This window comes from Salmo trutta, chromosome 1, assembly GCF_901001165.1.
Source record: "Salmo trutta chromosome 1, fSalTru1.1, whole genome shotgun sequence".
NCBI classification, from domain to species: domain Eukaryota; kingdom Metazoa; phylum Chordata; class Actinopteri; order Salmoniformes; family Salmonidae; genus Salmo; species Salmo trutta.
Genome location: NC_042957.1, coordinates 81,042,802 through 81,070,413, shown reverse-complemented (window position 1 = coordinate 81,070,413; position 27,612 = coordinate 81,042,802). Strand labels below are relative to the sequence as shown.

The window sequence follows — 27,612 nt, the reverse complement described above, 5'->3', positions numbered from 1 at the left end:
CTGCCATCCAGGACCTATATACTAGGCAGTGTCAGAGGAAAGCACCAAAAGAATTGTCAGACTCCAGTCACCCAAGTCATAGACTGCATTGTTGGTTAAGGGCTTGTAAGTAGTTCTCTTTAGCCCATGTCATTATGAATCACAGAATTAATCATTAGATTGTTCTCTACAATATTACAACCTTAATATGCTTGTACTTAACAGTGTTGATTAAATGAGAACGTTAGTTTGTGACCCTCGCCCAGCTCCAGGATGGATCTCATCCATATTTCGGCTTTTGGAGATGGCAACATTAGGAGGCGTTTCTGCGCTTTGGATAACTGATACCCTCATCATTTTCATCTTCCAGATCAGCCACTTTCTATTCCTCTTACCCTAATCAATGTTGTGAGGGGCCGTTTCTATGGCAATTTATCCAACGGGTGGGTCTAATCCTGATTGGTTAAAACAGCATTCCAGCCTGGGTCTACGCCACAAATTACCACCTGCTAAATCTACGACGTTAAAAATGCCTATTTGTATCGGGACTATATATTGTGGAACGATGAAATTGTATGAATATATTATTTGAGATAATGATTGACATATTTTCATGAACGTTATTTGAATATGTTCCTAACCAGTTGTATAAATGTTCTCGAAGGCGGTGTTTGGAGGAAAGTATTTGACTGACGGGGGAGATTTGAGGGACCCGACGACAAGCATTTCGCTACTCTCGCAGTATCTGCTAACCATGTGTGTGTGACTAATAAAATATGATTTTATCTCGGGCCTAACACCACCAGTGCCAATGTATCCTTCAAACAGTCTTCTCAGGCATTATCATTTCATTAAAAAGGTTACTCAAATGCACAATGAAACCTGGAAGACATTTTTTTTCTGGGAAGGTTATATACTGAATTTCAGTCTTAACGTTCATTAATATAAATGTCTATGTTATCACACAGGAAATACAGGCACCATGTAGGTTGTCATTTAGCGCCGTTCTGCCCTCGGTCCGAGCAGCGACCGGTCTCTAGAGCAGCGACGGGTCTCTAGAGCAGCGACGGGTCTCTAGAGCAGCGACCGGTCTCTAGAGCAGCGACCGGTCTCTAGAGCAGCGACCGGTCTCTAGAGCAGCGACCGGTCTCTAGAGCAGCGACCGGTCTCTAGAGCAGCGACGGGTCTCTAGAGCAGCGACGGGTCTCTAGAGCAGCGACGGGTCTCTAGAGCAGCGACCACTTCTGACCAGGCTCTTAATTACACTAGTCACTCTAATCATGATACAATATTCAGTAAGTCGTCTAACTTTTATACGAATATATATATATATATATCTTTCGGTGACTAATCAAATAGTTATGGTAACGCAAATTTGGTGATTTTAATGGGGATGTTAAATAATGTCACAAGATAGAAATTCGCCAGACATGGGCTCTCTCGGCTTGTCAGCTGAACGTTTGTCACATTTAAAATAACCTCAGGGACAGCTTTGTTGGGTAGCCAGCCAAACAGCTAGCTGTATGCTAGCTACAAACACCTTTCATCAATTAGCGGTATCATCCGTTAACAGCTAGTTAGCCAAGCAATAATGTTAGCTAAAAGGCCAATATTAGACTGCATAACGTTAAATAATTGTTAGTGTAGATAATGTTATAAATAAATAAAATCATACATAGGCCGTCTAACAAACCATGCAATGCATGGCTTGGTTAATTTGCTCAGATTAATGATTTCATTTTCACTAATCCTCCTTCGCTAGCATAGCTGGTTAATTGTTAGCATTTCGAAGGCCGTTGACAAGCGAACGACAGCAGTCAAGCACACGACGACGTTAACGTTACCTAATTCAGGAACAAAAGCTTGTCAAGTCGAAATTAGGATAACGTTACTTACGAGTACGTTGGCGCTTTTGTTGTCTCCCTCTGCCATAGCTAGCAGTTGTTTAAGTTTAAGATGTTTAAGGTTTCGGTGATGTTTCAAAGGCAAATTTAAAACGACCCAGGGGCGCAGCAGACGCTTCCCTCTTTGTGGATTTTGCAGTTCACAAACCAACCGTTAAACGCCTGGCAGGATGGACTTATGAACAACAAAAACCCGTCATGGCTAAAGGCTTTATGGGTAATGTAGTTCACGCCCCTATTCTCGGCATTGCCCAAAATAAACTACTCGGCTGACATTCATGACCCAATTCATTTTAAACCAATAAAACGTTTGTTTCGCAGGAGGAAACTCCTACCACAAGGAAATTAGTAGAATGAGCAATAATTGAATTGGTGAACCTCTGACCAATTTCACAAATCACTTGATTGATTAGGTTTAGCTTAAATGGAATTGGATGATTAATTTAGTATCAGTCAGGCGTTTGGACCGCTGACCACCGCTGAAGTCCTCAAGGTTCTCTGTGTTACATTTCCCCCTCACTGACAGGATATTGATTGGCTGCTAGCCCAGTGAGCTCATTCACCAGTCTATAACCATTACTGGATAGTCTGAGGTGGATTCCTTTCCTTGGCCAAGTCCCAAACTGTACCCTATTCCCCTGGTCAAAAGTCTGGGACACAACCCTTGTCTCTTTTAGACCACTGAAAACAGTTAGCCAGCTTTCTCCAGCCATCCTGTTTCTACATCAGTGTAAATACCAGATTGTTGAAAACAGTGTGGCTTCTCATCCAAAGCAGCGAAGTACATGCACATTTCAGTCTTTATAGTTATGAGAGTATGGGACGTAGAAAAACAATGGAAAAGTGTACTGAGAGGGTAGAGTTCTGTATGTTCTTCCATTATCTATGTTCATACTGTATGTTCAGTTCACAGTATCAATCTTTCCACCTAGAGAAAGAATTCTAGAATAAAAATACTTTTACTGTATTTTCATTGGCATCACCGTACAAGAATTAAGAATACCAGCCATCAAATCATCAACATTAAAAAAATAGTTTAACACAAATACATGGGGCTCCCGAGTGGCGCAGCGGTCTAAGGCACTGCATCTGTGCTAGAGGCGTCACTACAGACCCTGGTTTGAATCCAGGCTGTAACACAACTGGCTGTGTTTCTGAGTCCCATAGGGCGGCACACAATTGTCGTCCGGGTTTGGCCATCGTTGTAAATAAGAATTTGTTCTTAACTGACTTGCCTAGTTAGTTTATACATGGGTGTATTTATATTTATTATGTTTTGTATTTGCAGAACATATGCAGAGACGGAAACAGACGACCATGTTAAATGCAATTTTATTTCAAACTAAATCCAATAAAACGTTTAAGAAATAGCAGTTTTTCACGACCATCAAAAAAACATCCACTATTCCTTCACTTATCTATTGTAATTATTTCTCCCACTAAAAAACATCCACTATTCCTTTACTTATCTATTGTAATTATTTCTCCCACTAAAAAGGTAAAACTAGAGGGTCAGTTAGTAAGGATCAGTAAAACACAAGCTGGGGGAGTATACATCCCATATTAGGAAGGAAGGGTACTACTACTACCACTACTGCTACTACTACTACTACTACTACTACTCACTCACTCACAGGCAAGGCAGCAAGTCAAAAAAAGGAATCAATCTAGTCTAAAGCTTTTCGATTTTATAAACAAGGGATAGGCAGGAGAGAAGCCTACAAATACAACAGATATGAATAAAGATTCACATTGAAGAAAAAGGATTATACATGGATTTCTCTCAGGTCAAGGCTTGCATTCCAAATGGCACCCTTTCCCCTATATAGGGCACGACCTTTGACCCATATACGTCTCTGGTCAAAAGTAGTGCACTGTATAGGGGATATGGTGCTGTTTGGGACGTAGACCAAGGTTCAGATAGTAACTAGCTAGAACTTTGCCCACTTTGTTATCCTTTCTCAGTCAATCCCGAAATCTTAACTCTCCTCAAAAGAAAAGGTAACTTCAGACAATAGGATTAGTTAACTTGAGGCACATCGTTACGCAGTGCCGAAACATATAAATAAAAAGAAAAAGCCACACGACTGAATCTTATCCCCAAAAACCCACATCTCCACTTGATAATCCATTTTTAATGTCAAACTTGTGTGATACACAATTTTTAAAGAGCTTTGTAAAATAAGTTTTTTTTCTTCAGTTTTACAATAAATGTTTAAGAGAAGAAAAAAAGAAAAAAGACAAAGTCTGATTACACTATTTTATTTCCTGGAATCATTTTCCCCTCTCAGGCTTGGATGGAGTCCATTGAGCCAACAGATTCTTCCCTTCCCCCCCACTCCACACCTGCCCAATCACAACTCACGCAGCTCAGTCGCTGGCCAATCAGAATCACTGTACCATCAGGGAGGAGATTGGTTTAAAAACAGGCGCAGCCAATCAGCTCTTCAGACCACACCTGGCAAAGCCTCCCCTTCCTCCGTCCCTTTAAAATGAGGTCCAAACCCAACGGCATTGCTGGGTAAACCAGCTCAACTGTTAAAGGGGGGGTTGTCATCGGTGGTAACAGTGAGTGGAGGGTGGTGGTGGTTTTCATTAGGGGAGGGTAAAGGTTATTCAAAACATAGGGTAGAGGGGGAGGGCCTTATCACCATACCTTCCCTACCAATTCCTCTGCTCCCCTTCCTGTCCCAGACAGACCCCCCCACCCGTACAGACAAGCAGAGTGGTCAGATCTGGCTGCAGACAGACTGCAGAGTGACCCTTTAGCTGGTTGTGTTAGCTTGCCAGGTGGCAGGTTGGGTGGGACTGGGTTTAGCCAGCCAATCAGCCAGGCAGAGACAGACAGCTCTAGTGCTGCTACAGGAGTAGGGGTTCCATGGTGGACCCCTAGGAGGTTATATCGGGGTGGGGGGAGTATCTTCACCCCCCCCTCTCCCCCTCCTTCCCCATCAGCGTGTGGCACGGTTGGGTGCTGCTGCTCCAGTGGCTCCTCCTCTCCTTCCTTTACCCCCCAGGCCCAGACAGACACACCTAACCCTAACCCTGCCAGAACAGGGCAGGTACGTATCCGGGTGTCTGGTCTGGAGGTTGGGTTGGATGTCTAACCCTCCCTCTGCGAGGCTCTGTTGTGTGCTGGAACCAAAGAGATGCACCACAGGGAGACACCATTCACACCCAGGCTGTCCAGCCCTCGTACAGCTGGGACAGGTTGTCCACATTGGTGGCCTCCTTTATCACACAGTCCACCTGGAGAGGAGAGGGAGAGAGGGGAGGTGGGGAGACAGGTAGGGGAGAGAGGGATGGAGTACATTTACATTTTAGTCATTTAGCAGATGCTCTTATCCAGAGCGACTTATGAATGCATACATTTCATACTTTTTTTGGGGGGGGGGGGGGGGGGGGGGGGGGGTTATTTTTTTATTCTGGCCCCCCGTGGGAATCGAACCCACAACCCTGGCAATGCACGCACCATGCTGGCGTTGCAAACACCATGCTCTACCAACTGAGCCACAGGGAAGGACAAGTAGGAGGAGGAGAGGGAGAGCAGGAGGAGAGGAGGAGAGGAGAGAGCAGGAGGAGAGGAGAGAGCAGGAGGAGAGGAGAGAGCAGGAGGAGAGGAGAGAGCAGGAGGAGAGGAGAGAGGGAGAGCAGGAGGAGAGGAGAGAGGGAGAGCAGGAGGAGAGGGAGAGATACCGGATAAGGCAAAGGAGGAGGAAAGTGTAGTCAACAAAGGGTGTTGCTGCCTGCTCAGTGTGTAAAGCAGCGTGTTGCTACCTGCTCAGTGTGTAAAGCAGCGTGTTGCTGCCTGCTCAGTGTGTAAAGCAGCGTGTTGCTGCCTGCTCAGTGTGTAAAGCAGCGTGTTGCTGCCTGCTCAGTGTGTAAAGCAGCGTGTTGCTGCCTGCTCAGTGTGTAAAGCAGCGTGTTGCTGCCTGCTCAGTGTGTAAAGCAGCGTGTTGCTGCCTGCTCAGTGTGTAAAGCAGCGTGTTGCTGCCTGCTCAGTGTGTAAAGCAGCGTGTTGCTGCCTGCTCAGTGTGTAAAGCAGCGTGTTGCTGCCTGCTCAGTGTGTAAAGCAGCGTGTTGCTGCCTGCTCAGTGTGTAAAGCAGCGTGTTGCTGCCTGCTCAGTGTGTAAAGCAGCGTGTTGCTGCCTGCTCAGTGTGTAAAGCAGCGTGTTGCTGCCTGCTCAGTGTGTAAAGCAGCGTGTTGCTGCCTGCTCAGTGTGTAAAGCAGCGTGTTGCTGCCTGCTCAGTGTGTAAAGCAGCGTGTTGCTGCCTGCTCAGTGTGTAAAGCAGCGTGTTGCTGCCTGCTCAGTGTGTAAAGCAGCGTGTTGCTGCCTGCTCAGTGTGTAAAGCAGCGTGTTGCTGCCTGCTCAGTGTGTAAAGCAGCGTGTTGCTGCCTGCTCAGTGTGTAAAGCAGCGTGTTGCTGCCTGCTCAGTGTGTAAAGCAGCGTGTTGCTGCCTGCTCAGTGTGTAAAGCAGCGTGTTGCTGCCTGCTCAGTGTGTAAAGCAGCGTGTTGCTGCCTGCTCAGTGTGTAAAGCAGCGTGTTGCTGCCTGCTCAGTGTGTAAAGCAGCGTGTTGCTACCTGCTCAGTGTGTAAAGCAGCGTGTTGCTACCTGCTCAGTGTGTAAAGCAGCGTGTTGCTGCCTGCTCAGTGTGTAAAGCAGCGTGTTGCTGCCTGCTCAGTGTGTAAAGCAGCGTGTTGCTGCCTGCTCAGTGTGTAAAGCAGCGTGTTGCTGCCTGCTCAGTGTGTAAAGCAGCGTGTTGCTGCCTGCTCAGTGTGTAAAGCAGCGTGTTGCTGCCTGCTCAGTGTGTAAAGCAGCGTGTTGCTGCCTGCTCAGTGTGTAAAGCAGCGTGTTGCTGCCTGCTCAGTGTGTAAAGCAGCGTGTTGCTGCCTGCTCAGTGTGTAAAGCAGCGTGTTGCTGCCTGCTCAGTGTGTAAAGCAGCGTGTTGCTGCCTGCTCAGTGTGTAAAGCAGCGTGTTGCTGCCTGCTCAGTGTGTAAAGCAGCGTGTTGCTGCCTGCTCAGTGTGTAAAGCAGCGTGTTGCTGCCTGCTCAGTGTGTAAAGCAGCGTGTTGCTGCCTGCTCAGTGTGTAAAGCAGCGTGTTGCTGCCTGCTCAGTGTGTAAAGCAGCGTGTTGCTGCCTGCTCAGTGTGTAAAGCAGCGTGTTGCTGCCTGCTCAGTGTGTAAAGCAGCGTGTTGCTGCCTGCTCAGTGTGTAAAGCAGCGTGTTGCTACCTGCTCAGTGTGTAAAGCAGCGTGTTGCTACCTGCTCAGTGTGTAAAGCAGCGTGTTGCTACCTGCTCAGTGTGTAAAGCAGCGTGTTGCTACCTGCTCAGTGTGTAAAGCAGCGTGTTGCTGCCTGCTCAGTGTGTAAAGCAGCGTGTTGCTACCTGCTCAGTGTGTAAAGCAGCGTGTTGCTACCTGCTCAGTGTGTAAAGCAGCGTGTTGCTACCTGCTCAGTGTGTAAAGCAGCGTGTTGCTACCTGCTCAGTGTGTAAAGCAGCGTGTTGCTACCTGCTCAGTGTGTAAAGCAGCGTGTTGCTACCTGCTCAGTGTGTAAAGCAGCGTGTTGCTACCTGCTCAGTGTGTAAAGCAGCGTGTTGCTACCTGCTCAGTGTGTAAAGCAGCGTGTTGCTACCTGCTCAGTGTGTAAAGCAGCGTGTTGCTACCTGCTCAGTGTGTAAAGCAGCGTGTTGCTGCCTGCTCAGTGTGTAAAGCAGCGTGTTGCTGCCTGCTCAGTGTGTAAAGCAGCGTGTTGCTGCCTGCTCAGTGTGTAAAGCAGCGTGTTGCTGCCTGCTCAGTGTGTAAAGCAGCGTGTTGCTGCCTGCTCAGTGTGTAAAGCAGCGTGTTGCTACCTGCTCAGTGTGTAAAGCAGCGTGTTGCTACCTGCTCAGTGTGTAAAGCAGCGTGTTGCTACCTGCTCAGTGTGTAAAGCAGCGTGTTGCTACCTGCTCAGTGTGTAAAGCAGCGTGTTGCTACCTGCTCAGTGTGTAAAGCAGCGTGTTGCTACCTGCTCAGTGTGTAAAGCAGCGTGTTGCTACCTGCTCAGTGTGTAAAGCAGCGTGTTGCTACCTGCTCAGTGTGTAAAGCAGCGTGTTGCTACCTGCTCAGTGTGTAAAGCAGTGTGTTGCTACCTGCTCAGTGTGTAAAGCAGTGTGTTGCTACCTGCTCAGTGTGTAGTTACCTGCTCAGTGACGCTCATCCTCCTGTTGGGGTCCACGTCTCTCCCCTCCAGCTTGGCTTTCACCCTCTTCCACACGCTCACCGCGTACGAGTTCCTCTCCTGGACAGCTGCAGCACACACCACAACCACCACGTCAGAGTTACCACACACCACCACGTCAGAGTTACCACACAACCACCACGTCAGAGTTACCACACACCACAACCACCACGTTAGTCACCACACACCACCACCACCACGTCAGAGTTACTACACACCACCACGTCAGAGTTACCACACACCACCACCACGTCAGAGTTACTACACACCACCACGTCAGAGTTACCACACACCACCACCACGTCAGAGTTACCACACAACCACCACCACGTCAGAGTTACTACACACCACCACGTCAGAGTTACTACACACCACCACGTCAGAGTTACCACACAACCACCACCACGTCAGAGTTACCACACAACCACCACCACGTCAGAGTTACCACACACCACCACCACGTCAGAGTTACTACACACCACCACGTCAGAGTTACCACACACCACCACGTCAGAGTTACCACACAACCACCACCACGTCAGAGTTACCACACAACCACCACCACGTCAGAGTTACCACACAACCACCACCACGTCAGAGTTACCACACAACCACCACCACGTCAGAGTTACCACACACCACCACAACCACCACGTCAGAGTTACCACACAACCACCACCACGTCAGAGTTGCCACACAACCACAACCACCACGTCAGAGTCAACCACCACATCAGATTTGGCATGGGTCCCCAGATCCTCAAAAAGTTCTACAGCTGCACCGTTGAGAGCATCCTGACCGGTTGCATCACCGCCTGGTATGGCAACTGCTCGGCATCTGACTGTAAGGCACTACAGAGGGTAGTGCGTATGGCCCAGTACATCACTGGGGCCAAGCTTCCTGCCATCCAGGACCTATATAATAGGTGGTGTCAGAGGAAAGCCCAAAAAATTGTCAGACTCCAGTCACCCGAGTTATAGACTGTTTTCTCTGCCCACCGCACGGCAAGCGGTACTGGAGCGCCAAGTCTAGGACCAAAAGGCTCCTTAACAGCTTCTACCACCAAGCCATAAGGCTGCTGAACAATGAATCAAATGGCCACCGGACTATTTACGTTGACCCCCCCCTTTGTTTTGTACACTGTTGCTACTCGCAGTTTATTATCTATGCATAGTCACTTCACCCCTACCTACATGTACAAATTACCTCAACCAACACACACTGACTCAGTACCGGTACCTCCTGTATATAACATCGTTATTGTTATGTTATAGTGTTACTTTTTATATTTTATTTCCCGAGTGGTGCAGCGATCTAAGGCACTGCATCTCAGTGCTTGAGGTGTCACTACAGACACCCTGGTTTGAAGCCAGGCTGTATCACAACCGGCCGTGATTGGGAGTCCCCGTAGGGTGGTGCACAATTGGCCCAGCGTCGTCCGGGTATGGCCGTCATTGTAAATAAGAATTTATTCTTAACTGACTTGCTTAGTTAAATAAAATAAAAATATATATGCACACATATTAATGTCACTTGTTAAATCCACTTCAATCAGTATAGATGAAGGGGAGAGACAGGTTAAAGAAGGATTTTTAAGCCTTGAGACATGGATTGTGTACAGTCGTGGCCAAAAGTTTTGAGAATGACACAAATATAGATTTTCACAAAGTCTGCTGCCTCAGTTTGTATGATGGCAATTTGCATATACTCCAGAATGTTATGAAGAGTGATGAGATGAATTACAATCAATTGCAAAGTCCCTCTTTGCCATGCAAATTAACTGAAAATTTCCACTGCATTTCAGCCCTGCCACAAAAGGACCAGCTGACATCATGTCAGTGATTCTCTCGTTAACACAGGTGTGAGTGTTGACGAGGACAAGGCTGGAGATCACTCTGTCATGCTGATTGAGTTCGAATAAGACTGGAAGCTTCAAAAGGAGGGTGGTGCTTGGAATCATTGTTCTTTCTCTGTCAACCATGGTTACCTGCAAGGAAACACGTGCCGTCATCATTGCTTTGCACACAAAGGGCTTCACAGGCAAGGATATTGCTGCCAGTAAGATTGCACCTAAATCAACCATTTATCAGATCATCAAGAACTTCAAGGAGAGCGGTTCAATTGTTGTGAAGAAGGCTTCAGGGCACCAAAGAAAGTCCAGCAAGCGCCAGGACCGTCTCCTGATTCAGCTGCGGGATCGGGGCACCACCAGTACAGAGCTTGCTCAGGAATGGCAGCAGGCAGGTGTGAGTGCATCTGCACACACAATGAGGTGAAGACTTTTGGAGGATGTCCTGGTGTCAAGGGCAGCAAGGAAGCCAATTCTCTCCAGGAAAAACATCAGGGACAGACTGATATTCTGCAAAAGGTACAGGGATTGGACTGCTGAGGACTGGGGTAAAGTCATATTCGCTGATGAATCCCCTTTCCGATTGTTTGGGGCATCCGGCAAAAAGCTTGTCCGGAGAAGACAAGGTGAGCGCTACCATCAGTCCTGTGTCATGCCAACAGTAAAGCATCCTGAGACCATTCATGTGTGGGGTTGCTTCTCAGCCAAGGGAGTGGGGCTCACACACTTTTGCCTAAGAACACAGCCATGAATAAAGAATGGTACCAACACATCCTCCGAGAGCAACTTCTCCCAACCATCCAGGAACAGTTTGGTGATGAACAATGCCTTTTCCAGCATGATGGAGCACCTTGCCATAAGGCAAAAGTGATAACTAAGAGGCTCGGGGAACAAAACATCGATATTTTGGGTCCATGGCCAGGAAACTCGCCAGACCTTAATCCCATTGAGAACTTGTGGTCAATCCTCAAGAGGCGGGTGGACAAACAAAAACCCACAAATTCTGACAAACTCCAAGCATTGATTATGCAAGAAATGGGCTGCCATCAGTCAGGATGTGGCCCAGAAGTTAATTGACAGCATGCCAGGGCGGATTGCAGAGGTCTTGAAAAAGAAGGGTCAACATTGCAAATATTGACTCTTTTGCATCAACTTCATGTAATTGTCAATAAAAGCCTTTGACACTTATGAAATGCTTGTAATTATGCTTCAGTATTCCATAGTAACATCTGACAAAAATATCTAAAGACACTGAAGCAGCAAACTTTGTGGAAATTAATATTTATGTAATTCTGAAAACTTTGGCCACGAATGCATGTGTGCCATTCAGAGGGTGAATGGGCAAGACAAAAGATTGAAGTGCCTTTGAACGGGGTATGGTAGTAGGTGCCAGGCGCACCGGTTTGTGTCAAGAACTGCAACGCTGCTGGGTTTTCACCCTCCACAGTTTCTTTGTGTATCAAGAAGGGTCCACCACCCAAAGGACATCCAGCCAACTTGACACAACTGTGGGAAGCATTGGAGTCAACATGGGCCAGCATCCCTGTGGAACGCTTTCGACACCTTGTAGAGTTGATGCCCTGATGAATTGAGGCTATTCTGAGGGCAAAGGGGATGCAACTCAATTATTAGAGTGGTGTTCCTAATGTTTTGTACAGTCAGTGCTCTACTGTTGTACTATATGGAATAGGGTCCCATTTGGGACAGTTAGGCAGCAGTCTATGTGGAATAGGGTCCTATTTGGGACAGTTAGGCAGCAGTCTATGTGGAATAGGGTCCTATTTGGGACAGTTAGGCAGCAGTCTATGTGGAATAGGGTCCCATTTGGGACAGTTAGGCAGCAGTACTGCTGCTTCTTCTAATTATACACTCATTGAATTGGAGGTCAGGGGTTAGATGGAGGTTAGGGGTCGTACCTCGTCCCGTCTTGGGGTCGCGTACAGCCCGTTTGGGGCTGGGATTCAGACCCTTGCTGGTCATCGTCTGAGCGCTGGGGGGGGTGTCCGCCGGGGTGCCAAGGTTACGGGGGAGGAGCTTGCGTGAATTCTGGGACATTGAGTCTGTCTGAGTCTTCACACCGCTGCACCTCACCGCTGGGGGGAGAAAGAAAGAGAGAGAGAGAGAAAGAGAGAGAAAGAGAGAGAAAGAGAGAGAAAGAGAGAGAAAGAGAGAGACAGAGAGAGACAGAGAGAGACAGAGAGAGACAGAGAGAGACAGAGAGAGACAGAGAGAGACAGAGAGAGACAGAGAGAGAGAGACAGAGAGAGAGAGACAGAGAGAGAGAGACAGAGAGAGAGAGACAGAGAGAGACAGAGAGAGACAGAGAGACAGAGAGACAGAGAGAGAGAGACAGAGAGACAGAGAGACAGAGAGACAGAGAGACAGAGAGACAGAGAGACAGAGAGAGACAGAGAGACAGAGAGAGAGACAGAGAGAGACAGAGAGAGAGAGAGAGAGAGAGAGAGAGAGAGAGAGAGAGAGAGAGAGAGAGAGAGAGAGAGAGGATAGGAAAGAGCAAGACAGAGAGAAAGATCGTAAAGAGAAGAGAACGGTAGAGAGTAATCATTGCCTGTGAGCTCTGAAGCGAGATGCCATTTTTAATCATTCTGGTATTTAACACAGGTTATCACATTAAACAAAGGGCCCCCTATTCCCTATGTAGTGCCCTACTTTTGACCTAGGGCCCATAGTAGTGCACCACATTGGGAGTAGGGTGCCCTCAGCCAGGGTAGCGCACAATAAGGGCGGTGTAGTTACCTGCAGCGAAGCTGGTCTGAGCCGTAGAGGTGGGGCTGGAACAGTCTCCACCCCTCTCTGTCACCAACGGAGACGCAAAGCCAACCAGGCCGTTATACACACTGAAGACAGAGACAGAGGGACAGGGTGGCCACTGTCAGTATAGGTAGGGGTGTTTGTAGCTCATTCAGGGTGTGTGTGTGTGTGTGGGTGTGTGTACCTGGTGCTCTGTGTGTGTAGCTCCTTCAGGGTAGCAGGTATCTCCTGCAGTAGCTCCACCCCCTCCTGACTGGCTCCTCCCCCTCGGGGCTGGCCCGTTGCCTGGACAACAGTGAACAGCACGATCTGCACGTTGTCCTGCCACGCCTTGTACTCCAACAGGAACTGGCGCACGCTGCCCTCGTAGGTCACTTCCTCCCCCTCCGCCAGCGCGTTCTCCTCGTCCTACGGGAGAGACAGAAGAGAAAGACATTTCACTGGTTCATCTACAGTCAATGAACTAAGTAGACCAGACCCAGCTGTTATCTGGTTCATATTATACAGTCAATGAACTAAGTAGACCAGACCCAGCTGTTATCTGGTTCATATTATACAGTCAATGAACTAAGTAGACCAGACCCAGCTGTTATCTGGTTCATCTACAGTCAATGAACTAAGTAGACCAGACCCAGCTGTTATCTGGTTCATATTATACAGTCAATGAACTAAGTAGACCAGACCCAGCTGTTATCTGGTTCATATTATACAGTCAATGAACTAAGTAGACCAGACCCAGCTGTTATCTGGTTCATATTATACAGTCAATGAACTAAGTAGACCAGACCCAGCTGTTATCGCATTGGTGTATGTGGAAGAGCCACCCCCCTTAAGCAGACCGGGACAGCGACCATTTAAAAAAAATAGTAAATAGCCTGATTAAAGACATCTCATTTATCCACCATCTTTGCTACGGTATGGGGGCCACGCAGGGACAAACAGAGTGGGCGGAGGTCAGGTCAGTTAGGCGTTTGTGAAAGTTGCGTAGTGGATTGCTGAGAGTATCATGCATCTGTACATCTGTCTCCCTGTGTGTGTCACTGCCCGTACCTTAGCCATGGCCCGTAGCAGGTGGTGTGTGTATCCATCTCTCTCTCTGTGTGTGTGTGTGTGTCCATCTCTCTCCCTCTGTGTGTGTGCGCACGCATGTGTGTGTATCCATCTCTCTCTCTCTGTGTGTGTGTGTGTATATCCATCTCTCTGTGTGTGTGTGTGTGTGTGTGTGTGTGTGTGTGTGTGTATCTCCATCTCGGTGTGTGTGTGTGTATCCATCTCTGTGTGTGTGTGTGTATCCATCTCTCTCCCTCTGTGTGTGCGTGCGCATGTATCCATCGCTGTGTGTGTATCCATTGTGTGTGTGTGTGTGTGTGTATCCATTGTGTGTGTGTGTGTGTGTGTGTGTGTGTGTGTGTGTGTGTGTGTGTGTACCCATTGTGTGTGTGTGTGTGTGTGTGTGTGTGTGTGTGTGTGTGTGTGTCTCCCCCGTACCTTGGCCATGGCCCTCAGAAGGTGTTTGACGTCAGCCAGCTGGCGGTTGTGATTGGACAGGATGCCCTTGATGCTGTCCACCAATAGCTGCAGTGATTCCGTGGCGACGTCCAGCTGCTGCTCGCGCTCCTCTTGCACAGCCCCCTGGGTAGCCAGCTCCTGACCCAGCTGCTTCTGGGCACAAGCTAGCCAATCAGGGCTGCCGATGGGCAGCTCCAACGCCGGGCTCTGAGTTTGAGGAGAGATGGGAGAGTAAGGAAAGTCCCTAATGGTACCCTTATATCAGCCCTGTCCCTGGAGAGATGCCCTCCTGTAGGATTTGGTACCCCTATATCAGCCCTGTCCCTGGAGAGGTACCCTCCTGTAGGATTTGGTACCCCTATATCAGCCCTGTCCCTGGAGAGGTACCCTCCTGTAGGATTTGGTACCCCTATATCAGCCCTGTCCCTGGAGAGGTACCCTCCTGTAGGATTTGGTACCCCTATATCAGCCCTGTCCCTGGAGAGGTGCCCTCCTGTAGGATTTGGTACCTCTATATCAGCCCTGTCCCTGGAGAGATTCCCTCCTGTAGGATTTGGTACCCCTATATCAGCCCTGTCCCTGGAGACATTCCCTCCTGTAGGATTTGGTACCCCTATATCAGCCCTGTCCCTGGAGAGATTCCCTCCTGTAGGATTTGGTACCCCTATATCAGCCCTGTCCCTGGAGACATACCCTCCTGTAGGATTTGGTACCCCTATATCAGCCCTGTCCCTGGAGACATTCCCTCCTGTAGGATTTGGTACCCCTATATCAGCCCTGTCCCTGGAGACATTCCCTCCTGTAGGATTTCTCTAACCCCGGTTGTAACTAAGCTGATTGATTCAGCATATCAACCAGCTAAAATACTTGAAATCAGATGTGCTAGACTAGGCTTGGAGTGAAAACCTAGTGTCAGAGGGCAGAGTGTCTGCTGGTTTCTGGCATTTCCTTTCAATGTGTGTCCAATTAACACGTAAGTACTCACCAGTCTGTGGAGCAGCTGTAGCTAGGGGTCAGTACTCACCAGTCTGTGGAGCAGCTGTAGCTAGGGGTCAGTACTCACCAGTCTGTGGAGCAGCTGTAGCTAGGGGTCAGTACTCACCAGTCTGTGCAGCAGCTGTAGCTAGGGGTCAGTACTCACCAGTCTGTGCAGCAGCTGTAGCTAGGGGTCAGTACTCACCAGTCTGTGCAGCAGCTGTAGCTAGGGGTCAGTACTCACCAGTCTGTGCAGCAGCTGTAGCTAGGGGTCAGTACTCACCAGTCTGTGCAGCAGCTGTAGCTAGGGGTCAGTACTCACCAGTCTGTGGAGCAGCTGTAGCTAGGGGTCAGTACTCACCAGTCTGTGCAGCAGCTGTAGCTAGGGGTCAGTACTCACCAGTCTGTGCAGCAGCTGTAGCTAGGGGTCAGTACTCACCAGTCTGTGCAGCAGCTGTAGCTAGGGGTCAGTACTCACCAGTCTGTGCAGCAGCTGTAGCTAGGGGTTAGTACTCACCAGTCTGTGCAGCAGCTGTAGCTAGGGGTCAGTACTCACCAGTCTGTGGAGCAGCTGTAGCTAGGGGTCAGTACTCACCAGTCTGTGGAGCAGCTGTAGCTAGGGGTCAGTACTCACCAGTCTGTGGAGCAGCTGTAGCTAGGGGTCAGTACTCACCAGTCTGTGCAGCAGCTGTAGCTAGGGGTCAGTACTCACCAGTCTGTGCAGCAGCTGTAGCTAGGGGTCAGTACTCACCAGTCTGTGCAGCAGCTGTAGCTCTATGGAGGAGACGGAGGTGTTGAACTGGGCAGCGTAGGAGCAGGTCTGCTGGCACCTCTTCAGCAGCTCAAACAGAGCAGAGTCCATGCTCAGGGCCTCAGGGGTCCGCATCCGCAGACCCTCAAAGTTCAGTATGGTACTGCACAGGAACGTCACCTGGGAACAGGAATAATAAAGTTGAGGAATGTCACCTGGTACTGGGAATAATAAAGTTGAGGAACGTGAACTGGTAGTGGGAATAATAAAGTTTAGATAGATATATATTTAAATAGCTCTCCAGGGCCAGGCTTGAGGAACACACAGTTACTATCTTTAACAGGGCCCTGGTTAAAAGATGTGAACTAAACAAAGGTTTTCCATAACTTTTTATTCAAAAGTTTAAATTCGCTAGTCAGACATGCCCGTTTAGCCTTCTCCCGCTAGAATGACCGATATGCATCTTCTAGTGTTGATAGGACAGTCGCCTGTCAGTCACAGAGTGAGCGATGGCAGGGAAACACTGGCGTTTTGTCAATCTGTTCTGTCCCGCCTCTCGGTGTTATTTTTGTAGACTGTGGTTGGCTGCGCTGAAATTTATTTTCACGGAGGAGGGAGAGCATGATGCGTCTTTGTCTGGAGTGAATGAATTTACACATCCCGTTAACGTGCTAACGAAGAGTTGAAATCCACTTATTGTTTTGCAGCATTTCATTAGGCTCCCCATTAGCTGCTCTTCCTGGGCTCCACACAAAACATGAAACATGACATAATACACAACATTAAATAGACAAGAACAGCTCAAGCACAAAACATATGGTACATAACCTACATATCAATACACACACAACAAATATCTAGGTCAAATAGGGGAGAGGCGGTGTGCCGTGAGATGTTGCTTTATCTGGTTTTTGTTTAAAACCACATTCCTTACAGCTTAGGGAACGATTTGTACCAAATATAAAGCTCTTGGTTCAGGACCAGTTTATTACTGGTCACCTATTCCTAAACAGACTGCAGCTCCATTAGATGTGGTGGCTGACATGTAGATGGTTGAATCAGCAGCATACATGGACACACAGGCTTTGTTTAATGGGCACATTCATTCATTTTCTTGTGTGTTTCATAAGACTATACAACCAGGGTGTTGGGTAACAGGCTTTGTATTGTGCTTTGATTGACGACCAAAACAGCAAGCGTTGACTAGTTTATAAAAAGGTGTCTGACTGACTGAATAATTCAATCCTATACATCCCTTTCCTATTCATAAATCATACAACGTAGTTATATGTTCATGGTATCGCGTCGGGACACGTAAACCAAAATATCTGGTTTGTATTCAACTAGGATTCGAAGCCCATGTCGAGACTTGCCAGTGACAGCTAAAGTGACTCGTCAGTGTAGACTTGTGATGGGTTGTTCAAAACAAACAGCTCTATTTGAACGGATGTTTTATGTGAACCGAATCGGTGAGAGAGCTGTTCATTTACTCCCTGATGTGCATACTGGTAGGCTACTACTGATTCTCTTCAGATTAATTATGAAAACATTCGGTGAAGATGTTGAGTCCTCACTGCAGGAACAATAGGTAGTAGAGCCTTATTCTGGTCCAAAATATGATAAAAAAACTAACAGATTGAAGGTTATAAAAGCTAATGTCATGATACTTAAGGATATTGGTCTACTGATTTGATTTAAAGTGTTGACAATGGTGTTATCAACTGCTGCTTTCTGTGAAGCAAAGCCCATGTTTAACACCTGCTTCATTCATCAGTCATACCTGTTGGTCTATTCATGGACTCCTGACTTTGTATAAAAGTGGGAGTGCACGATATTGCAGGGGGTCTGGTGGGTCCTCCCCCTGAATTATTTTTGCATTTTAAATGTTTTTTTCCTGCAATTCTATACTGAACAAAAATATAAATGCAACATGCAACAATTTCAAAATGTTTTAGTGCGTTACAGATCGTAAGGAAATCAGTCAATTTAAATAAATAAATTAGGTCCTAATCTATGAATTTCACATGACTGGGAATACAGATATGCATCGGTCGGTCACAGATACCTTTTCGTTTTTAAAGGTAGTGGCGTGGATCAGAAAACCAGTCAGTATCTAGTGTGACCATCATTTAGCTCATGCAGTGCAACATCTCCTTCACAGAGTTGATCAGGCTGTTGATTGTGGAATGTTGTCCCACTACTTTTCAATGGCTGTGTGTTGCTGGATATTGGCGGGAATTAGAACACACTGTCAAACACGTCGATTCAGAGCATCCCAAACATGCTCAATGGGTGACATGTCTGGTGAGTAAGCAGGCCATGGAAGAACATTTTCAGCTTGCAGGAATTGTGTACAGATCCTTGCGACATGAGGCTGTGCATTATCGTAATGAAACATGAGATGATGGCGGGTTGAATGGTACGACAATGGGCCTCAGGATCTCATCACGGTATCTCTGTGCATTCAAATTGCCATCATAAAATGCAATTGTGTTCATTGTCCGTAGCTTATGCCTGCCTGCCCATACCATAACCCCACCGCCACCATGGGGCCCTCTGTTCACATCGTTGACATCAGCAAACCGCTTGCCCACACGACACCATACACATGGTCTGTGGTTGAGGCCGGTTGGACATACTGCCAAATTCTTTAGAACATTGAGGCAGCTTATGGTAGAGAAATTAACATTAAATTATCTAGCAACATTCCTGCAGTCAGTATGCCAATTGCACGCATCCTCAAAACTTGAGACATCTGTGGCATTGTGTTGCGTGACAAAACTACAGCCTTTTATTGTCCCCAGCACAAGGTGCACCTGTGAAATGATCATGCTGTTTAATTGGCTTCTTGATATTCCACACCTGTCAGGTGGATGGAATATTTTGGCAAAGGATAAACGCTCACTAACAGGGATGTAAACTAATGTGTGCACAAAAGTTGAGAGAAATAAGCTTTTTGTGCGTATGGAACATTTCTGGGATCTTTTACTTCAGCTCATGAAACAAACTTTACATGTTGCATTTATATTTTTGTTCAGTGTATATTGTTTCTCAATAGGGAATCCATGTTTACTTGACAGAACACAATCTTTTAGGTTTTTGCCACAAACTAAATTGAAAGAGTAGACTATTTTTTCTGACTAGATTAATAATCTAGTGCCTTCCCTCAAAGTTCCACCCACAGCGGATTGATTGACAGGTCTGAAACTCTGTGAATCAAACATCCTGCCCCCTCCCCTGACACTCCCACCCACAGAGTCGTAAACACAGAAGGTGAGCAGCGTGGGTGGTGTACCTGGCTGGTACGCTGGCTCTCCCGGGCCACTAGGGCGCGGCGCTCTGCGATGGTCAGATCAAAGTCCTGGAGCACCGGGGCCAGGGCAGGGTTGGCCCCTCCGGCCCACTTCAGCCGCTGCTCTATACTGCCCTCTAGTGATGCCAGCTTCTCCTGCAGGGGGGAGAGGACAGATCCAATAAAAAAAAAAACAGCTACACAGCCATTAACTTTTCAGTGACGGGGCAGTATTCGGAAATTCAGATGAATGACGTGCCCAAATTAAACTGCCTGCTACTCGGCCCCAGAAGGTAGGATATGCATATTATTAGTAGGTTTGGATAGAAGGTTCTAAAACTGTTTGAATGATGTCTGAGTATAACAGAACTCATATGGCAGGCAAAAACCTGAGAAAAAAGTTTTTGTGATGCCTCTCCTTGCTTGGAAAATGGCTGTGTGGTTTTTCTTGTCTCGGTGCTGTCCTAACATGTTATGCTTTCGCCGTAAAGCCTTTTTGAAATCGGACAATGTGGTTGGATTAACGAGAAGTGTATCTTTAAAATGGGATATAATAGTTGTATATGTTTGAGAAATTTGAATTATGAGATTTTTGTTGTTTTGAATTTGCCATCCTGCTATTTCACTGGCTGTTGACTAGTGTGTCCAGCGGGTGGGACGCTAGCATCCCACATGTCCCAGAGAGGTTAAAGGACTCAGACCAGAGAGAGAAAGAGAGCATTTTATTTACAGGAGTAGCTAAGAGTAACGGTCTAGTTAGCTATCAAGGTTGACAGATTGGTCAGCAGGTAGCCTAGCGGTTAGAGGGTTGGGCCAGTAACTGAAAGGTAGCTAGATCGAATCCCCGAGCTGAAAAGGTAAAAATCTGTCGTTCTGCCCCTGAACAAGGCAGTTAACCTACTGTTCCTAGGCCGTCATTGTAAGTAAGAATTTGTTCTTAAATGACTTGCCTAGTTAAATAAAGGTTAAATAAAAATAACAATTGGTGATGACTGTACTGACCTGTACAGCAGCGATGGCCGCCTCGTCCTGGCTGAGTTTGTAAAGCTTCTTCTTCATACTACTGAGGATGATGGAGCGAGGAGGAGGGCTCACACTCATAGGCTGGGTCCTAGGGCCGAGCACGTCCTCATGCTGCCACTGGAATACAGAGAGAGGACAGGGTTGAAGGGATAATCCAGCCCAAAACACTACTTCCTATGATTAACAGTGTTAAACACTTAAATAACACTAATATGTGAAAACAATATTTATTTTTGTGAACGAATATTTCATTTTTGTCGTTATAACAAGGTTGGTAGCAACATGTGAAAATCGATGTGGAAATGTGTTGCAGCTCAAGTCGACTACAAAACCCACAGTGCAATACAGTCTCTGGGTTGGCTAGCTAGCAAACGTAGCTACACAGAATAATACCAAAGTCAATATCAGCATGTGAAGTAGCTAGCTAGCTGTAAAAACAAAAACGTGCAACTCTGCTACCCAGAGAGAGAGCAGAGAATGGCAACAAGGGCCCTTTCCTCAGACACACAGGGGCGCATTACGAGATGGTACTTGGCCGGTACAGCAATTTGGAGTTACGGTAATGGTATTAAAACAGTTAATAAATGTGATAGGGGATGTCACACCATCTCCTGTGACAGAACCATGTATTCTACATGACCAACAGCATGTGGACACCTGGTCGTCAAACATCTCATTACAAAATCATGGGCATTAATATGGAGTTGGTCCCCCCTTTGCTGCTATAACAGCCTCCACTCTTCTGGGAAGGCTTTCCACTAGATGTTGGAACATTGCTGCTATAACAGCCTCCACTCTTCTGGGAAGGCTTTCCACTAGATGTTGGAACATTGCTGCTATAACAGCCTCCACTCTTCTGGGAAGGTTTTCCACTAGATGTTGGAACATTGCTGCAGGGACTTGCTTCTATTCAGCCACAAGAGCATTATTGAGGCCAGGCACTGATGTTGGGTGATTAGGCCTGACTCGCAGTCGACGTTCCAATTCATCCTGAAGGTGTTCGATGGGGTTTTGGTCAGGGCTCTGTGCAGGCCAGTCAATATCTTCCAGACTGAGCTCGACAAACCATATCTGCATGGACCTTGCTTTGTGTACGGGGAAATTGTCATGCTGAAACAGGAAAGGGCCTTACCCAAACTGTTGCCACAAAGTTGGAAGCACAGAATCGTCTAGAATGTCATTGTATGCTGTAGCATTAAGATTTCCGTTCACTGGAACTAAGGGGCCTAACCCGAACCATGAAAAATAGACCCAGATCATTATTCCTCCTCCACCAAACTTTACAGTTGGCACTACGCATTGGGGCAGGTAGTGTTCTCCTGGCATCCGCCAAACCCATATTCGTCCGTTGGACTGACAGATGGTGAAGCATGATTCATCACTCCAGAGTCCAGTGGCGGCGAGCTTTACACCACTCCAGCCGACGCTTGACATTGAGCATGGTGATCTTAGGCTTGTGTGCGGCTGCTCGGCCATGGAAACCCATTTCATGAAGCTCCCGACGAACAGTTCTGTGCGGACGTTGCTTCCAGAGACAGTTTGGAACTCAGCAGTGAGTGTTGCAACCAAGGACAGATGATTCTTAAGAGCTCCGAGCTTCAGCACTCTGAGGTCCTGTTCAGCTTGTGTGGCCTACCACTTCACGGCTGAGCCGTTGTTGCTCCTAAATGTTTCCACTTCACAATAACAGCACTTACTGTTGACCAGGGCAGCTCTAACAGGGTAGAAATTTGTCAAACTGACTTGTTGGAAAGGTGGCATCCTATGACGATGCCACGTTGAAAGTCACTGAGCTCTTCAGTACAGGCCATTCTACTGCCAATGTTTGTCTATGGAGATTGCATAGCTGTGTGCTCGATTTTATACACCTGTCAGCAACAGGGTGTGGCTTAAATAGCTGAATCCACACATTTTAATGGGTGTCCATATACTCTTGTATATATAGTGTAGCTATGACGCGTTCCTACACGATTTCTTAGACGGACCACTTAGTAGTTAAATCATGTTATTTAACTCACTGATACAACACAGGCTTTTACCAAATTGACATGAGTTTCATGATGTTTATTTCTGGGGGTGGATTATCCTTTTAACACACACACACACACACACACACACACACACACACACACACACACACACACACACACACACACACACGGGTGCTCGCTGGGTCCTAGGACCTACCACGTCTTCACGCTGCCACTGGGATACACAGAGATAGGCCAGGGTTAACCCACACACCCCCTCCTCTCACCTGGAACATGGTGATGTGTTGCTGGGTGCGTTGCAGGGAGACCTTGGCAGCGTCCAGGCTGGACTCCAAGCGTCTGAGCAGGTCCAGTTTCTTCCAGGCCGTGTCGTAGGAGGATGCCAGCACCGTACCTCTGTTCAGTAGCAGCTGAGACAGACGGCCTGCGCCCAGACCCTGTACCACCGTCTGCTTACACAACTCATCTAACGACACCTGGACGATTAACAATTACACATTTTACTTCATCAGGACAGAATAGAAAATGTATGAAGACAATATAACATTTTGATCAATCAAGTACATAACATTCCACGGCCTCCTTCCTACCTTGCCGTCGGCTCCAAAGTCCTTGGCGTCCACCTGTGCTGTCAGGTCCAGGCCCAGGGCAGACAGGGTGCTGCAGAGAGCCAGGCCCAGGGTCTGGGTGGGAAGACCAATCAGCATCTGACGGACAAACTCTGCTGTGAACGCCTTGATGGGCCGGGTCATCTGCTCCTCGCTCACTACCACCGCCGCAGCCCCCCGGAACAGGGGCTTCCCTGGTAGACCTACACCCCCCAGACCCACTACTGCTACTGGGCCGTTGGAGGGAGGAGGGTCCTCAGCCGCTGGGGGGCACGTACCTGGGGGGGGGGGGGTCAAACTCACTCTATACACTGTCTGAGATACTGTTTCATAGGGCTGGGAATTGCCAGGGACCTCGTGATACAATACATTCATGATACTTAGTTGGCGATACGATACATATTTAGATTCCTACGATTCTATATGGATTTTATTGTGATTCGATGTTCCAAACATACTGCTCACTATGCGTCTGCTGCAGAGAGACGAGAGAGAGCCGTGAGAAAACACGTTTAGGTCAGCCATGGACGTAGGTGCTCAAAACCAACAGGCTCCATTTAGACAGTTGGAGAACAAGCTGAGAGAAAATCCTGGAGTTGTGAAGCAGGAACAGACAACTAGCGATCGTCAATACGGTACGATATATGGTCAATAATAATAATATCCTGATGAGTATCTGTACGGATTTCAACCGTTTCTCTAGTTGAAAGAAATGTAAAAAACAGAGTGGATGAAACCTTGTTTCTTCATCTGACACAAAGTAGCTCTCAGATACCAGCTTTACGGTGTTGACCTCTACTGCTGTTCTGCAGCTGAGTGACAGCACAACTTTCATTACATTTCAAATGTCTTTATTATTTTCTAACTTGTGTAATATTTACTGTTTTAACTTTTTATTTCACTTTTGTTTATTATCTAGTTCACTTGCTTTGGCAATGTAAACATATGTTTTCCATGCCAATAAAGACCCTTAAATTGAAAATACATTTTGACACAGAGAGACTATAAAGCCATCAGTGTTCTCACCAGAGAGTGTCTGAGCGAAGGATCCACAGAGCCTGAAAAACTCCCTGATGGTTTGGAGTCTCTTGAGGAAGAAGATCTCCTCCAGAACATGTCTGTGAGGACCGCTGTGGAAGAAATGGACCTGGGCCGCCCTCGCCTCACGCATCACATCCACCTTCCGCCACGCCGGCGGCACCTCCATGGAGATCATCTAGAGAGGAGAGGAAATAACAGAGAGGAGAGGGAATAAAATAATTGACAAACAAATGGAATGGTGGAGTGAAGAGGAATAACAAGACAGGGACGAGAGAGAAAGATGAGTTTAAGATGAAAGAGTGATTGAGCGAAAGAGACGGAGGAAAGAGCTTGAGGAAACGAGAGGGTGAGAGAGAGGTAAGAGCTTGAGGAAACGAGAGGGTGAGAGAGGGGAAAGAGCTTGAGGAAACGAGAGGGTGAGAGAGGGGAAAGAGCTTGAGGAAACGAGAGGGTGAGAGAGAGGTAAGAGCTTGAGGAAACGAGAGGGTGAGAGAGAGGTAAGAGCTTGAGGAAACGAGAGGGTGAGAGAGGGGAAAGAGCTTGAGAAAGAGGGAGGACATTGAGGAAGGTGTGCTACCTTCTCTGTGAGCTGCCCGAAGGCGGTCTCTAGCTGAGCAAACATGCCATCGAAGGCCACCAGCAGCATCTGACCGGCGGACATCTTAGGAGAGTCCTGTCCCACTGCGTCCATACTGCCCCCTGGAGGCTGCATCAGCTGAGAGTACTGGGCCCTCAACATCCTGCAATATCATCACATAACCAATTAACACTAACCCTACTGCCTGTCTGTTGCCCTGTTCTAACCTGGTGGTGTGGAGACACTGTGTTCCCCTGTTCTAACCTGGTGGTGTGGAGACACTGTGTTCCCCTGTTCTAACCTGGTGATGTGGAGACACTGTGTTCCCCTGTTCTAACCTGGTGATGTGGAGACACTGTGTTCCCCTGTTCTAACCTGGTGGTGTGGAGACACTGTGTTCCCCTGTTCTAACCTGGTGGTGTGGAGACACTGTGTTCCCCTGTTCTAACCTGGTGGTGTGGAGACACTGTGTTCCCCTGTTCTAACCTGGTGATGTGGAGACACTGTGTTCCCCTGTTCTAACCTGGTGGTGTGGAGACACTGTGTTCCCCTGTTCTAACCTGGTGGTGTGGAGACACTGTGTTCCCCTGTTCTAACCTGGTGGTGTGGAGACACTGTGTTCCCCTGTTCTAACCTGGTGGTGTGGAGACACTGTGTTCCCCTGTTCTAACCTGGTGGTGTGGAGACACTGTGTTCCCCTGTTCTAACCTGGTGGTGTGGAGACACTGTGTTCCCCTGTTCTAACCTGGTGGTGTGGAGACACTGTGTTCCCCTGTTCTAACCTGGTGGTGTGGAGACACTGTGTTCCCCTGTTCTAACCTGGTGGTGTGGAGACACTGTGTTCCCCTGTTCTAACCTGGTGGTGTGGAGACACTGTGTTCCCCTGTTCTAACCTGGTGGTGTGGAGACACTGTGTTCCCCTGTTCTAACCTGGTGGTGTGGAGACACTGTGTTCCCCTGTTCTAACCTGGTGGTGTGGAGACACTGTGTTCCCCTGTTCTAACCTGGTGGTGTGGAGACACTGTGTTCCCCTGTTCTAACCTGGTGGTGTGGAGACACTGTGTTCCCCTGTTCTAACCTGGTGGTGTGGAGACACTGTGTTCCCCTGTTCTAACCTGGTGGTGTGGAGACACTGTGTTCCCCTGTTCTAACCTGGTGGTGTGGAGACACTGTGTTCCCCTGTTCTAACCTGGTGGTGTGGAGACACTGTGTTCCCCTGTTCTAACCTGGTGATGTGGAGACACTGTGTGTCCGCCTCGTGCTCCAGGCCCATGGCGGCGCTGCGGAGGTGTGTGTGCAGGGCGTCGGCCAGCCCCTGCAGGGAGACCCCGTCTGCACACTGCTCCACTAAGAGGTCCAGCTCAGACAGCATGGTCTCCAGGGTGGCCTCGCCCTTCAACATGCAGCGCAGAGCCTCCGGGAAGATGATCTGACGGAAGTTAGTGTTCAGCTCCTGAAGGAAGGAAGGAAGGAAGGAAGGAAGGAAGGAAGGAAGGAAGGAAGGAAGGAGAGATCAGCCAGAAAGACAAGTGGACCAGTAAAGGTGGACAACGCCATTCTGATAACATTAGTGAGGGGTTCTGTTACACTTCCCAAGTTGGAGACCCACTTTCACCAGAACGCAACACTTCAAAATGTAGCTAGCCGTCTTCTACATATTGTCCTCTAACCCAGGGTTTCCCAAACTCTGTCCCGGGGCCCCCTCTGTGTAAACCTTTACAGGTTCCCCCCTACTACACAGCCCATTCAAATAATCAAAGCTTGATAAGTTGGTCATTTGAGTCAGTTGTGTAGTGCTAGGGGAAAAAACCTAAATGTGAACCCCGGGGGGGTCTAGATGGTATATTAGGTTTCAACATGTCCTGTATGTCTAGATAGTATATCAGGTTTCAACATGTCCTGTATGTCTAGATGGTATATTAGGTTTCAACATGTCCTGTATGTCTAGATGGTATATTAGGTTTCAACATGTCCTGTATGTCTAGATAGTATATTAGGTTTCAACATGTCCTGTATGTCTAGATAGTATATTAGGTTTCAACATGTCCTGTATGTCTAGATGGTATATTAGGTTTCAACATGTCCTGTATGTCTAGATGGTATATTAGGTTTCAACATGTCCTGTATGTCTAGATGGTATATTAGGTTTCAACATGTCCTGTATGTCTAGATGGTATATTAGGTTTCAACATGTCCTGTATGTCTAGATAGTATATTAGGTTTCAACATGTCCTGTATGTCTAGATGGTATATTAGGTTTCAACATGTCCTGTATGTCTAGATAGTATATTAGGTTTCAACATGTCCTGTATGTCTAGATAGTATATTAGGTTTCAACATGTCCTGTATGTCTAGATGGTATATTAGGTTTCAACATGTCCTGTATGTCTAGATGGTATATTAGGTTTCAACATGTCCTGTATGTCTAGATGGTATATTAGGTTTCAACATGTCCTGTATGTCTAGATGGTATATTAGGTTTCAACATGTCCTGTATGTCTAGATGGTATATTAGGTTTCAACATGTCCTGTATGTCTAGATAGTATATTAGGTTTCAACATGTCCTGTATGTCTAGATGGTATATTAGGTTTCAACATGTCCTGTATGTCTAGATGGTATATTAGGTTTCAACATGTCCTGTATGTCTAGATGGTATATTAGGTTTCAACATGTCCTGTATGTCTAGATAGTATATTAGGTTTCAACATGTCCTGTATGTCTAGATAGTATATTAGGTTTCAACATGTCCTGTATGTCTAGATAGTATATTAGGTTTCAACATGTCCTGTATGTCTAGATGGTATATTAGGTTTCAACATGTCCTGTATGTCTAGATGGTATATTAGGTTTCAACATGTCCTGTATGTCTAGATGGTATATTAGGTTTCAACATGTCCTGTATGTCTAGATGGTATATTAGGTTTCAACATGTCCTGTATGTCTAGATAGTATATTAGGTTTCAACATGTCCTGTATGTCTAGATGGTATATTAGGTTTCAACATGTCCTGTATGTCTAGATAGTATATTAGGTTTCAACATGTCCTGTATGTCTAGATAGTATATTAGGTTTCAACATGTCCTGTATGTCTAGATGGTATATTAGGTTTCAACATGT

At 47.2% G+C, this 27,612-nt stretch overlaps 2 protein-coding genes across 3 annotated transcripts in view; both read right to left on the bottom strand.

Annotated features, from left to right (window-relative positions):
• LOC115208737 (ADP-ribosylation factor-like protein 6-interacting protein 1) overlaps positions 1-2,036 on the bottom strand; it is a 35,337-nt gene extending 33,301 nt beyond the window's left edge. For both annotated transcript variants that reach the window (XR_003881234.1, XM_029777061.1), the window contains exon 1: positions 1,876-2,036. Coding sequence is in view for 1 of the 2 variants with exons in the window: in XM_029777061.1 (XP_029632921.1) it covers positions 1,876-1,911 (36 nt within the window). In the remaining variant the exon portion in view is untranslated. The remainder of the gene's footprint in view (positions 1-1,875) is intronic.
• Positions 2,037-3,196: 1,160 nt separating this feature from the next.
• LOC115208725 (serine/threonine-protein kinase SMG1-like) overlaps positions 3,197-27,612 on the bottom strand; it is a gene marked incomplete in the record, with an annotated part of 97,587 nt that continues 73,171 nt past the window's right edge. Inside the window, 14 exon segments of the mRNA XM_029777045.1 lie at positions 3,197-5,132; positions 8,067-8,173; positions 11,871-12,047; positions 12,712-12,812; positions 12,911-13,134; positions 14,215-14,442; positions 15,962-16,141; positions 19,257-19,409; positions 20,256-20,393; positions 22,534-22,743; positions 22,858-23,153; positions 23,902-24,091; positions 24,494-24,656; positions 25,720-25,946. Of these exon segments, the coding sequence (XP_029632905.1) occupies positions 5,055-5,132; positions 8,067-8,173; positions 11,871-12,047; positions 12,712-12,812; positions 12,911-13,134; positions 14,215-14,442; positions 15,962-16,141; positions 19,257-19,409; positions 20,256-20,393; positions 22,534-22,743; positions 22,858-23,153; positions 23,902-24,091; positions 24,494-24,656; positions 25,720-25,946 (2,472 nt within the window).